Source organism: Delphinapterus leucas, chromosome 6 (genome assembly GCF_059928025.1).
Source record: "Delphinapterus leucas isolate spDelLeu-1000000601 "Yukka" chromosome 6, BTC_Dleu_Yukka2, whole genome shotgun sequence".
Taxonomy (NCBI): Eukaryota; Metazoa; Chordata; class Mammalia; order Artiodactyla; family Monodontidae; genus Delphinapterus; species Delphinapterus leucas.
Window position 1 is genome coordinate 97,588,442 of NC_143134.1, and position 15,231 is coordinate 97,603,672.

The 15,231-nt window shown below is 34.8% G+C and overlaps 1 protein-coding gene across 5 annotated transcripts in view; it reads left to right on the forward strand.

Annotated features, from left to right (window-relative positions):
- The window catches only part of SLC44A1 (solute carrier family 44 member 1), a 214,712-nt gene that overhangs the window by 102,823 nt on the left and 96,658 nt on the right, over positions 1–15,231 (forward strand). For all 5 annotated transcript variants that reach the window (XM_022600292.3, XM_089913488.1, XM_089913489.1 and 2 more), the window contains exons 5-6: positions 6,811–6,904; positions 13,797–13,966. In XM_022600292.3, the coding sequence (XP_022456000.1) occupies positions 6,811–6,904; positions 13,797–13,966 (264 nt within the window). The remainder of the gene's footprint in view (positions 1–6,810; positions 6,905–13,796; positions 13,967–15,231) is intronic.

A 15,231-nucleotide genomic window follows, 5' to 3' on the forward strand; every position in this document is an offset into this window, starting at 1 on the left:
CATCTTGCTACAGTGGTGCATGAGTTTCCTGGGGGCAGGATCATGCTCTATTCATCTCTGAATATCTAAGCCCTAATATAGGACCTCACATAGCAATTATTCATGTTTTTTGAAAGCATAATAGACTGAATTTCCCTCTTCATCTCTATTGCCACTTAATAATTTCTCATTCTCTTAACATACTATCCTTTGCTCAATTCTGTATCCATGTGAGTTGCCACCAACAGGCAAATTGTTTAGCTTCAGTCTAACTAGAATTGCTGTGAAATCAGTTCTTTTTATTCATCTCTAAATAATTCATCTTATTCATTCATTTATCTCTCTTATACGTACTCTCCAAGGATTATTCATGCCTTTTATTCTCTTAAGCTCTCTTGTTCTTCCTCTTTCCTAACCTTATGCCCTACAGAGGAAACTAAAACCATCTGGTGAGAGCTCCCATCTGAGTTCTTATTTTCAGCAGAGCATGAACCCAGCAATGTTTCTTCCCTCTGGTTTCTGATGAAGAAGTTTCTTTCCTCCTTTATTATCATTATTTTGGAAAACTCAATAATGTATACATTGTAGGGGGGAAAAGAATCACCCTCCCTCTGAAACTAACTTCAGCTTTACATGAGACTTTCATCTCAGCCCAGCCAGACCATGACAGGTGGTGAAGGGAAGGGAACATAATGCCTGCTCAGATGTTCTTCCCCTTCCCTAATTCTGGCCCTACCACCACCTCTGGCCTGTAGTTCACCCTTCACTTTATTCCACTGTCCCCGTTGTTCAGCATGGGCATCTGAGTCTGAATAGCTAAATCAGACTTAAGCCCTGCGTTTTGTTTCAACATACCATTTATTGGTACCTACTTTGTGTCATGCACTGTGGCAGATGCTTTACATGTCATTTTATTCTTTCCACATGCAGTCTAAATTCTAAACAAAAGTTTAGAAATGAGAATAACCTGTAGGTTGGGGACTGGCTGCACGTTCTCAGTTGGTGCTAATATTTTACATGGAATTCCTTATTTTCTTTTGTATTACTCTTATCAAACTATTGTATCAATATTTATTTTGTTTTCCCTAACACAGTAGTAAGATGACAGAATTCTTATTTTCCTTTTGTTTGTGTCCCATTTATAGCACTCCTATTTAAGAGTGCTTCTTCAGTGTACTGTATTTTGTATAAATTCTGAGAGCTTTATGACCTGCCAATTGGACCATGTTCACATTTTGAGTAGAGCCATGCAGCTTGGTGCTTTCTCAGTGATCACTGCTGAAAATCATGAAAGATTATGTGATCCATTCGTATAAGATTTATGAATACTAACAAGCCTTTTGATTATCATTATCTGGTTGGTAAGTGTAGAGTTAGTATGAATGGATGACCAGATTATTACCCTCTTTTTTTACCTGGCAGTAACACTATAACTTAAACCACAGAGAGTATGTATTCTTTTTGGCCACAGTGAATCAAAAGATTGGTCTTGATATAATTTATAAATGAATGAAACATACAACCGTAGCAACTGATTTAATTGCCTCCAAGTCAGAGACCAGCAAGGGAAACTTGATTGTTAAAAAGGGGAGGAAAAAATCCTTAAATTTAGTAATGCAATTTTAACTAATTCCTTTATTCAACAAATAACTAATTATGTGCCAGAGAGACAAAAGCAAGGTACAGTCCTCTCCATGTTTAAGGAGCTTGCATTAGAGTAGGCAGTCAAACTTCTCTTTGTCCTCCACAATACCTAGTAGAAGTCTTGTACATAGATGGCCAAAGTTAATTCACTCAGCAAATATTTCTTGTGTGCCTACTATGTGCCAATAGTGATTGACAGGTGATGTCATATCTACAGCTGGTTAATGGTGCTTCTTGGGAATTGCAAATATGTCCATCCTTTTCACTGGTTACTAGAAATTGAAATTGGAAAATTGTCTTGCTTTCTTCTGGCATATAAATATATAATTCTTTCCTAATTAGAGAGAAAGGGGTTAAATTAATTAAACTTCTCATAGCAATGTAATTTGTTTTTCATAATGCAAACTGTTCTGCATCAAAAGATTTTTATTTTTAATTTGATTGATTGATTGTTGGCTGCATTGGGTCTTTGTTGCTGCATGCAGGCTTTCTCTAGTTGAGGCAAGCGGGGGCTGCCCTTTGTTGCGGTGCATGGGCTTCTCATTGCAGTGGCTTCTCCCGTTGTGGAGCACGGACTCTAAGTGCACGGGCTTCAGTAGTTGTGGCACATGGGCTCAGTAGTTGTGGCGCACAGGCTTAGTTGCTCTGTGGCATGTGGGATCTTCCCGGACCAGGGGTCGAACCCGTGTCCCCTGCATTGGCAGGTGGATTCTTAACCACTGCACCACCAGTGAAGTCCTAAAGCACGTTTTTTAAGGACTATTTTTTTCTCTTTGTATATCCTACAAGTATTATTAAGATAGCAAATCAAACAAAATTTTTAAACAGGAATTAGCCTCCAACTTGCCAATTCTTTGTTTCAAATAATTTGATGTTTTAGACCAGTAGATCTTAACTAAGGGTGATTTTGCACCTGCCACTGCTGCCCACCCCCCACCCCCCCCACCCCCACAAGGACATTTAGTAGTGTCAGGAGACATTTTTGGTTGTCACAGCTGGGTGAGAGGTTACAGGGAGGCTGCTGGCATCTAGTGGATAGAGACCAGGGATGCTGCTAAACATCCTGCAAATGCACATGACAGCCCCATACAACCAAGAATTGCCCAAGAATTGTATTAATACCATGGTTTAGAAATCCTGTTTCAGATTGTACTTTGTAGTCAATGTTGAAAAGCATATATCATTATATATAACATGTAACACCAAACTATAAGAGATTAAAAGTAGTTATTTCTGTCTGTTTTATTTACCAGATGGCTTTTGAGTGCTGTCTGTATGCCAGGAGATAGGAGTTCCAGATATTTTGAAGGCATAAGGTCCCAGTTCTCAAAGAGCTCACATTCTAAAGATAGAGATGATATGTAAACTAAAAAAATTATAAAATAATATGCTAAGTTTTATAATAGAGCTAAGAAGTAAATAGCTTTGTTTGGGTGCATCAGAGAAGACTTGACAGAGGAGGTAAAGCTTGAGTAGTTTGTAGAAATTCTGCTCAAACTTGGAACACTCATTCAGATGCTAGTTAGGAAAGGACAGCCCAAGCAGAGGGAACAGCATGTGGAAAAGCCTGGAAGTTTGTGAAACAGCAAGAATTATAAGTTTATTATGCTTAAATGAGGCTGGAGTTTTAGGAAGAGGCCTGCCTTAAGAGGGCCTTGAAGCCAAGGAGTTTGGAATTTTCCTGAGGGCAGGGATGTAATACAACTAATGCCCAGTTTACAGAAATCATTCTGAAGGTTGTATACAGGATGGAGTTAAGAAACCCTCTGAGAGAATAGTTTAACTGACCCAAGAAGAGATCGTGATGGTCTGAAATAACACAGAAAGGATCTGATTGTTGGGACTTGGTATCTTGAATGTTTTGAATAGTGTGGGAAGACGTAGATGGAAGATGTAGATTAAGAAGATATAGGATGACTTCCACACTTCATCTTGGGGATTTTATTGGTGGTGGAGCCATTAACCAGGGTAGAATTAACACGGGAGGAGACAGCAGATTTTAGAGAGCGGGTGATGGAAAAAAATGTTTTCAAACATGTTATCTTTGCCGTATCTGTGGACCATATGTTTTTTGCCCAGGAGCTTATTGAATACGTGTCTGATTATGATTATTAGAAAAGACACAGAAGAAGCATTGTAGCCTAGGAGTGAAGAACTCTGTTTCTTAGTAGTTTGCCAGTGATTGCTTAAAAGGCCTTGGAAGTATGACTTATTTTTTTCATCTGTAATGTTTGGAGCATGGCGATGGAAATATACCTCTTAGGGGTGTTGTTATAAGTGATAGTGAGCTAAAGAATAAATAATTGACTATTAAAAGGCATTTGATATATTGTAGTAGTTAAACATTCTGGGGACTATAGCAACTGTTTACCAAGATAAATGTTTATATACCCAAGTTAGGTTCCTAAGATCACTCATTCTGATGGCCTTTGAATAACACTGGCTGAATTGCATGGATTGCCTCTGGTGTGGTTTAGATAAGCTTTTGTTTTTTGTTTTAGACTTTTCATTACTCTAGCATGGTTTTTCCCTGCTTTTTGCATTAGAAGAAAAATGTTGTCTTGCTGTTTATAACCAAACATCATATGTTTATACTTCTACTATTAAAAAATAATAAAATAGATACTACCTTAAAAGAGTTCACTAAAAATGCATTAGCTAATAAACATGAAAAGAAAAACAATTGTAAAACATTGGCCATTTCTGGGTTGTTTTAATGTTCTTCATTGAGGCTTCTCTGTCCATGAACCCTTTGAGCAGGAAGCAATATAAGGTTTCTTCTGATTGTTACTACTAACACATTGTAAAGATCTTTTTTCTTTAATCTATTTAGTACAGGATCTATTTAGTACTGGCCTCTGTCCCAGAATACCATCAGAGATAAGGCTATTATCCTTTCATTGAGCATTATCCTGGGAAAGTCTTTATAAAATTGAACTCTGTTGCACCTGCTGACCTCCTTTTTTAAATGAAAAAAGGGTGGGGATGGAGATTATGTTCACTGAATTCAGATGGAGCAGGGTGTTTGACAGCACTGACACAATATGCTTTAGTTAGGGCCTTTTATATTGTGCAAATCGATTCCACCTTGGACTCTGAAAGAAGTAAGTTGACAATTCAGATCAGGAAGTTGATGATCATGTTGGGTGCTCTGCAGTTATTGGCACAGTTGCTATTTTTTCATGAGCAATTCTATCATAGGACTTCCAGTTATTTTAGAATTAATCTAAGATGTTTGCTTGCCATTGCTGTCATATTTTCTCTAAAATTGCTATAAATAGTATCTAGTTGCATTATCTTTAAACACAAAAGCCTAATTTTAGAAGAGTTAGATGCTTAATATTCATGTTTATTAACTTAAAAAAAAGAACTTAACTTAAAAAAAAGAAAGTCATTAAAATGGAAGAGAATGATTGAAAACAATTTTAGAAACTTAGTTTTCTATTGAGTCTATCTTAAGAGCTGAAGAAACTCGAAGAACAGTGCCATGTAACTTTCAAGTGTCTCTTTAAAAATATTTTACACTGTCAAGTTACTTGAATTATTTTTATATAAAATAGATGCTACATGTATTTATGTAAATGTGCTATTAAGGCCCACGTATTCAGACACTTAGCAAGTTGGTTGCTGGTTTAGGGGCAGCATTACTGAATTAAACGCAGGTTTGTGGCTTTCTAAAAGTGCTTTTGATTGAAAGGACCAGATATAAATGAAACAAATCTCCCAATTTTGTTGTCCCAACAAATCTTTTTTTCTATATTCCCTTCTAGTTCCTTCTCACATCCTCACATGATGTTTCCATAATTAATCCAATGTTAAAGTCTGCCTTCACATTATAATTTAAACATTTTCCATGGTGATACAGTGCAAAATCTCATTATTGCTATGATATAAATGCAAAGCTATTCTGTTTGTATTTAATAATGAAGTATTTGACCAAATTAGTAACCTCGTAAGCACTTCAATTAATGAAATACAAACAGTTTACATGATATAATGTAGTAGGTCTCAGCAAAATTAGAACTAAAGCCTAGATCTCCTTATTTAACAGTATCTGTTGTACAATGAATCTTACAGTATTCTAGTTGCTGTGTTATAAAATTAGCAGGTCAGTTAAATAAGACTTATCAAAGATAGGGTATACTATATCCATTTGAATTTTATGTATTATTTAGATATATATTAGCCATATAGTCAGAGAATAACCAATCTAGGACTGAATTTAAGCTGTTTTAAACTATCTGAAAACAGGGAATCCTTTGATCAATTTATTGATTTTATCAATTAATTCAGTTTATTTACAGTTACTGTTTCCTGCCTTTTAAATAAGGAAAAAGTAATATATTATCTGAATGCATATGTGCTGTATGCAATAATTTTAAATATTTAGTAATGGAGAGCATCAGAAGGAGAGATGGCATATGTAGCTGAAGATGGGTTTCGTAGTCAAAGAGATCTAGGGTTTAACCCCAGCATTACTGGCTTAGCAGCTGTGTCACCCTGGACAAGTTATTTACCTTGTCTCTTAGCCTCTATTTTCTCCTCCATCAAGTGGGCTTAAAAAGGCCTGCCTAATGGAGTTATAGTAAATAATATAATTTTTATATATGTTGAGAGGAGAGGCTCACCCCACTGCATAATAGGAGGAAAGGCCAGGTCCTCTATCTATCCCAGCCCTCCTCTTGGCGTGGGGAAGAGAACCAACCTCAGGAATGGGCTGCTTTCAGTCTAACCCTCAGAAGCACTGGGGCTGGCAAAAACTCTTGGTTTCTTCAAGAGGATATTTTTATCATGTTTCTTTGGTTCTGTTGTTTGAAGACATTCCTAAACACAGTTTGGTCAGTTACAATGAAAAGTTGACTCTTTATTAAAAAAAAAATATGTGTGTTTGTATGTCATTTTGTATAGGGCCTGATATATGGCACTCAATAAAAGTAGCTCTAGTACTTATTGTTATTACCCTTAATATTATTAATTAAAATTTATATATGTTACCAGAGAAAAATCTGTTTCAACTGATTGAGAATTGATACTATAGACCAAATCAGACTTTTATTAATTCTATAATGTTTGAAAGTTATATATGTTGAGTTAATATTAACCAATAAAATAAAGTTAAAGTGAATTAATAGAAGAATTTATTCGGACTCTGTTCTGCTAGCTAACATATAGCTTTTCTTTCAACAGGCTCAGCCCTATGCAGCTACAGCCTAAAGCCTTCTGAATATACTACATCATCAAAAGCTTCTGTTCTTTGCCCCAAACTGCCTGTTCCAGCGAGGTAAATTTTATTGTATTTTGTTAACTTGTGACTTCTGTTTTTGTAGGTAGATTTTTAACTGTATGTTTTTCTGAGAAAAGAGTCACTTGATGATACCTGTTGCCCAGTTTCAGTACTTTTACAACAAAATTTTAAAAGTAGTAATAGAAATGACATTGTGAATTTCACATCATTTTAAAACACACACACACACACACACACACACACACACACACACAGGCAAACTACTTTTCTCATTCTCAGCTATTTTAAATTTCTTTTGGGGGCTCACTTTTTTTTTTTTTAATGCCATAGTTTTTAAGTATACAAAGCTGCTGAATCATTATAAAACCCACAACAAAATTGGAAGCCAAGTCTCACACTCTCCGAAGATTCTTTGAAGTTGGCCATACTTACTGGTATTATTTTAAAATTTTCTTTGTAAGTTTAAAAAGTATGCCAATGATTATTCTCCATAGTTTATTTCAAGCTCTATCCTTTAGGTACAGTCTCTATAGTAAGCTGTTTGTCTTAATCAACAAACATTTATTGTTAAGTACCTACTGCGTGTAATGGATGCAAAGATGAAACAAGAAATGTTCTTTGTTTGGAAGGATCTCACAGTAGTTTTAAGTAAAGCAAATTTTAAAATTATAAATTGATTTTTTTAAAAAAGGAAATAAATTCTCAAGCATTGTGGAATATATCCTCAGAATTAGGTATATAGTTTTTGGAGCATGTCTGATCTTGAGAACCTTAACATATATCACTAACCATGTATGACATGAGTATTTCCCGGGAATATTGAATCAAAACCACTTTTTACTGTATCTCAGTATGTTATACCAAGCTATTACTTAAAATTCTTATCTTATGTCTCCTTTCCTTCAACTTGCTTATGGGTGTTACTTGTGCTTTATTAACTTGAATTTGAAATTTTCTGTTGAAAAGACGACAAAGGATATATCAGTTTAATTGATTTCCAGCTCTTTTAGTCAAGTTGCTATTGAAATTAAAATTTAAAGCCTACAGACATAAAAATAATGGGACTGTTTTAAAAGATACTAAGTAGGAGGGACCTACAAATTATGGGCTTAGACCAGTAGGTAGGGAAACTCCATTCATGAAAATTGAGAATATTAGGGAGGCTGAGACAGTAAAGAAAGGAGGTTCTTTGAATAGAGAAAATTATCAATGTAAAAACAAGAAAAGCTCTGTTCTCTATTCAACTGCTAAAGCCTATTTTAAATGCATACTTTGAGTATAGAGTCACTATTTTAAGGCATAAGTATATTATAAAAGGATAACCAGAAAGCCGTGGTATGAGAATGAGGTTGCTCTGCTCTAGTATAATATGGGTGGGCAGTTCACACTTCAAATCCTCTGGCACCTCTGACCTCTGACTCTACCATGTTGAGGACTGCCTGTTCCTGGTTATACTGGGTGATCCAGTCTTGGCTGCACACTCATGGACGTCTCACATACAGCATCCTAAGGGCATTCACTAGGAGACAAAACGTAGTATTAGGGGCTTGGGTTTTAGAGATGGACAGGCTTGGCTTCTAACAAGGTTATCCACTAATGTTTTAGTAATCCAAGATGCAATGATGAACCTAAACCATGTGAAAACCGGCTATGTACTATATTTATATTGTATTTAAAGATCCTCCCATCTTACTTAGTAGTTCACAGTCTATCACTTTTGTCTGAACTCACGTTGTTGGAAGGTAAAAGAGAAGCAACAGTTGATAGAAGGAAGGCAAATCAAGATCTTGTAAATATCATCATCTGGTATTTGGCAAAGTGAAAGGATCAAAAAACAAGAATAAATTTGTTTTCATAAAAAACTTAGGGCACTACCCTGTTTCACACACAGTGTTAGGTTAGATACTAAATCTCCAAAGATGAGTAAGACCTAGTCTCTGTCCTTAAGAAACTCTGTCCTTAAAAAGAGTAGGGACTATGCTTTGATTGACTTTTCTATATGCACCAGAAGACCAGCACTAGGCAAACCTGTGATGCAGGCAAATGGCCCTCAGCATCTTTTATGTCTCCTTTGCTGTCTCCCTGGGAGCACAGCAGTGGGACAGAAAGAACTGAACTTTGAGTCCAGATAGGCCTGGGGCTGAAATCTGTTCGACCACTTTCTATTTGTCAGCTTAAGCAAGTCTGTTAAGCCCTCAGTAAACCAAGTTTTCTCGTATGTAAAATGGGACTATCAATACCTCTCCCATGGAATTGTCATAAGGATTAAGTAAGATAATATGTGTTAAATATTCATTATTGTGCTTGGCATTTGGCTTAGGAACTATTCGAGAGCCTTCCAACCTTCCTGGGTACCCAGGAACCTTCTGCAGCTGAAGGTGCCTGTTTTAAAGAAAAGCAGTTGTAAACTAATTTGCAATAAAACATTAGTGCCACATAATCTCCAAATGGTTACTATTCCTAAGAGCTTTTGAATTTTAAAAGCAAATGCCTAGAAAGGGCCATATTGTATCCAAATTCAGAACTCTACTGGTGACATGCTAAACATAGTAGCAACAGGGAGTCTAGCCAGCCCTTATACTTGCAGTGCTTAAAGGTTTGGGTATAGCTAGAAAAAGTTGCAATACTAGAAACAGATTTCATAAGTTCAGTTTATTCATCAAACATTTATTTTGGTACTTGCAGATGCCAGAAAGGGTACTTGGTGTTGAGGAATTAACATGATATGGAAATAAGAAAATAATAGCCAAGAAAAAAATATTATCTATATTTTTTAAGTGAAGGATTCAAGGTGAATTAACATTTATAAATCATCTATTGGATGCCAAGTACAATATTATGTTTCTCATATGTACAATCTCACTTAACCCTCACAAAAGCCTATAAGGATACTGTCCCTAATTTATAGATGAGGAAATAGAAAATAAGTTAAATGGGTTGCCCAAGGCCACACAACTAATTGTTGGGAATCAGAATTTGAATCTAAGATCTTGTAAAGTCTATACCACAGTTAGTTTGAAGGGGAAAAAGGGAGTATAGGAATGAAAGAGGAGAGAAAAGAAATAAAATGAAATGTGTGAAAATCACTGCACATTGCCATTAGATTCTTGATTACTTATTTCCTGCCTTTGCTGTGCTATAGAGATATTGCCAAAACCCTTTATTTTTATTCTTTCTTAAATAAAACTTTTAATGAGAAGTCTTGTGTAATTGCTTATTTATAACCTGAAGTTTTAAGATAATTGTGTGAAGTGCAAACTCCTATCTTCTCTTACAAAGGCATATGGACAAGATATTAGGCATTGTTTGACATCATACTTTGAGGGAGCTCATTAACTGTGATAGTCTGGACTTAAAGGCAAATGGGCAATATGTTTGCCAAGGTAAGATACAATTTTCCTATGAGTGGCTAATTTAAAAAAAAATCTTTAAAAGACTCATTATAAATTCATTTTGTTCTTGTTGACTAATGTTTCATTAAAGTGAAACAGCATCGGTTCCTAATGAAACAACACTGACTTCTTAAAGATTCAATATTCTGTAGGCTTCAAAAGGTAGAAAAACTTACTGTAAATAGAATACTTTATGCTCGTTCTCTTAATTAAGAAGCACAGAGTGTGTCATTTAGGTTAGACACTAAAGTAGAAGTGATCTCATATACTAGGTTCTCAGAAGGGTTATTTTCTGAGAGGTATATGAAATCAGGTGACATCTTAAATTCATCATATCACATGGGATTTAAATGGTAAAATATAAGACAGACCATTTCAATGCCATGATTACTAAAATTTTTTAAAATAATAAAATAAAATAATTCAAACAAAATAATTCATGACTAGTCAAGTTGTTTCTGTTTGGGAAAGAGTTGAGAAAAAGAATGACAAGGGAATCTAGTACTTTTCACTTTAAAGCTAAGTATTTAATTTCATTTTTGCTGTTGTGTCCAGATACGATCTTCGGCCTTGTTTGCCTTCTGCTTCTGTTATTCCTTTTACCACCAAGAGCAGCTTTTGACCATTTTGACCATCAGCTAAACAGTGTAATCAGCTTGTGCTATTTTTATACCCTTCAATTTAGAGCTGTCAGGGTTTTTAACTGACGTAGATTGAATTATAAGGCAAGGGACTGTTATTTTATTCCAGTTCTTTGAAAGATACTTGTACAAGCACTCTTTCTAACTGGCCAAGTGTTTATATACAGTAGACAAATGACTTGAAAGCGTAAGTTCAAAACTGATATTACTCAGCTTTTCCTCTTAAATACAAATGAAGGATTAGAATTTTAAGACTATAATCCTTCCCTTTTCAAATCAGCTATCCTCATTATAAGTATGAAAAGCAGAAAAATACGAAAGCTACTGGGCATCCTGCTTCTACTAATTTAGAATCATTGATTTATGGGTGGACATTATTATTATTATTATTATTAAGATGTGAAAAGACTTATAGAGGACTTACTTCTACCCTTTCAGCTAACAGAAGGAGGGACTGAGAAAGAGAGATGAAGTGACCTGTGTAATGTTAGGAGAATCACCCAGGGCTTTTGAACCCAAGTCCAGTTTTTCCTTATCACAAGTTCCACTCTCTTTTGGAAATGATGTATATTTCTATTTGAATATAAAAATACATCAACATCCTGTTAGGATATGGGAGATTTAAGTGGAGCCACCTCTGGACAGAGGATAAAGTTTACGGTTATATGACAGGAAAAAGGAAACGGGAGCAGGACCAAAAAAATTAGTGGGTTTTAAAAACAGAACATCAGTATCCTTAAGGTGGATGTATTTTATGTTCAAGGTTGGAGGCAAGTGAGTTAAACTGAGATGACATCAGAGATGTAGGGTAATAAAGCAGATGAAGATGTAGACAGTCATGGAGCAGAGAGGACTTTAGTTTTGAAGGACAGAGAACCAGCCTTTTAGTGAAAATACGGTTAAAAGTCCTTAGACAGGGACATTAACCTGGCAGGGACAGTATCTAGACAGTATCAGGAAAAAAATAGTTGTACGTCACAACACAGTTGTCAAGTTTAGAGGTTTCTGTCCCAAGTTAGCCTCCATTGAGTAGGAACTTCTAGTTAATCTTTTTTCATTCTTTCCTGTAATATTTCTAACTAAATCCATATCACCTAAAAGTATTCTGTAATTTAATGTCTTTTTAAATCATTAGTAAAACAACTTTTGGTCAAAAAATGGTGATTTACATACCTGTAATTCAAGCATTACTCAGAATGCTCTGGCTTTCTGCACTTTGTGACAAAATATCAAATCTTTGGTATTATCTCTCACCAACACCATTTTGGAGGTGTATACAAATACACCCACACATCACAAGAGGCAATTTAAAAAAAATGAACATGCATGTCATCATCATTTTTGGATACATTTTACTTTAGAGCATAACTACGGTAAGGCTAGATCTTTAAAATTATATTATTTTATTGCTCCATGAAGTTTAACATCACGGAAGGTGTTGCTTATTCTTACTCCCCACGGTGCTCATGTACCAACATTTAAGGAAAATCAATATATAGTTCACTTATATTCTTACTTGAAAAGAAATATTCTAATTGTTTTTTGAGGAAGGAAACAAAGGTAGTGTTTTGCTTTGGGTTATACAAAGTTGCTTTGCTGAGATTAGAAACCTTGGGATTTTATTTGGTGTTCAACCATGTAATCTTATTCACTAATTTGACCAAAATACAGTGCCAGTCAAGAATGAGAACACACTTATTTCAGTCCAGTCAAAAGTGTTATGTTACACTGTGACTGATAGCCCTACAAATAATTCTGACAATGTGGGATTCGTGTTAGTAATGACTAAATTTTAACTTAATGCACACGTAAATGTGTGTTTGTGCATAGGTGCATGTATGGGCTCTTTTAGAATCCAAATAAGTCACAACCGAGGGCATGTTCATAGAGCTTTGCTTAAAATCTCTCACTGATTAGTGCATACATGTTCTCAGAAGCTAAAATAGAACCATGTTATAACAATCTATATTTATGTCATGGTTTATACATAGCTATGTTCCTTCACAAGTGAAAGCTGCAGTCGGTATAAACCTGATATAATTGATTCCCTCTTTTTTGGACACAAATAATCTCATAATAATAATAACATACAAAAAGAAAAGAAAATGGCCCAGAATCCCATGACCCTAACAAATCAGAGATTTTTCATTTCTTTATATTTTTTCCTGTTCTCATTCTTATGTATATATCTTTTATACAGAGATGTAATCATCACATTAGATATCAATTTTTGGGTTTTCTCCCTTGTACTGTTAAATCGTAAGTTCTTCCATACATTAGTATTCAAAGTTATTGTTTCAAATAGCTGCATATTATGCTGTATGTTGATGTCTTGGTATGACTACTTTGTATGAGTTATTAAGCTTGTGCCCCAAATACCTTTATTAATCTAAGGTTTTGTATGCTGTTCTGAGAGAAGAAATACTCTATTAATGGTGGCATGTTTCAAGCAAAAGTATGTTTGTTTTTATTTTTAGATAGCTTATGGCAAAAATTCATTTTCAGTTCAATGAAGTATATGTTTGTAAGTTTTGCCATCTGCCCCTTGATTGATAGATGTGTAGGCTGAGGAGTTTAAGTGTTTGGTTTTGCTTTTAGTAGTTGTGTATGTGTGTATGTGTGTGTATATGTGTGTGTGTTTCTTTTCAGAAGGGGAGGGTAATGTCTTCTGTTGGAATATGCACTCCACCCTCTGATAAGGCTTGTGGTAAGATGTGCATCATGCCCCATGACGGTCATCTTCATAGCATTAAGCTCACAGCTCTTAGCTCCCATATGATGTGTGGAGGGTGGACTGTATTGCAGTCATATTCACCTTTCATTTGTGTGTTTGATGTGGCATTTATATTAAGTAGGAGTAATTTTTTTTCTGATTTTTTTTTCTTGTGTCACCAGTGCACCTATTCCATTCTTCCATCGCTGTGCTCCTGTGAACATTTCCTGCTATGCCAAGTTTGCAGAGGCCCTGATCACCTTTGTCAGTGACAATAGTGTCTTACACAGGCTGATTAGTGGAGTAATGACCAGCAAAGAAATTATATTGGGACTTTGCTTGTTATCACTAGGTAATTGTTTTTCTCATTATTAGCTTTTGCATAGTACTGCAGTAGAAGACTGTTCTTTTAACCAAAATATGAATACTGCTGGGGATACTTGTAAATTGTTTAACTTCCCATAGCCAAAATAATTGTTTCAGAATATATATAGTTATAAATAGATACATATTTTTAAAAGAATATAATATATCTGAAACTCATTTCCCTTCTTTTTCTCTCATTGGAGAAAACTGGTGTATTCCCAAACTTTGATTACAAAGGCTATAATAACCTTTAATATGATAATAGGAGGTTTCTATTATCAGCACCCCTTTGTTTTTAGTTTTGATTCCAAAAGGCTTACTTGCTTATAAAAAGAGGCTACATATTCTCTTTTATATTTCCATCAAAGAGCAAGATTTCTGATATATTATGTTTGGATTATGTAATTTTTTTCATTGCTACAATTAATATCTGTATTGCTTGAAAAAGTAGGAAATCTCCACTTGTTAGCCATTTAGTATTTTGGTCAATAAATAGATAATAAAATAAATAAAAGCAAATAAATTTTATTTTCAAGATATAAATTCCCTATATTATCCTAGAACTATATGTAGCCATATCAGAATTTATAGACTTTTTTAGTTGGGAGAAGTAAACTGTAGTAGGAACCAAACAACTATTTTGTTATATAAGTAAAATGAGTGTTTATGCCTGTTAACACCAATTATAGTCATTGAGAAGTTTAGCTATATTTCTGTCTTGTCATTAGAGAGTATTTTCTTTTTGCTTAGGTAGTACTTGACTCAGTTGAAATAATGCTGTCCATATGAAAAGCTATTTCTGTGATATTTGAAACGCTCCCATCTGTTTTTGGTTCCTGTACATTTATTGCAAATGTGAGTACCTTAATAATGTTACCTAGTCACAGATCCCACCCATTTATTTGGCTTTGCAAATGGTCCAAGGAAACTTGATTATTAGTCTAGCTTTATTTAAAAATTTTTTGATTTCTGAAATAGTTGAATACTTGAACCAAGAAAAAAAAATCCAAACCTAAAATAGTGTTAATAATGTTGTTAAGCCATTGGAATTCCATTTTTTATTAGAATGGTTTACTTTTGAGGTTTAAGATCTTTATTCATTTGTTTGTGAAATGGGACTTTAGATAATTAAAGATGAACAAATTATGATTTCAGAAATGAATTTCCCCGTGCAAGGGTTAAATCTTCTCAGTTTCTTTTGAGATTTTCACTCAAGATTTTGGCATGTTGGAATTTAGCTTGGGGTGGGTA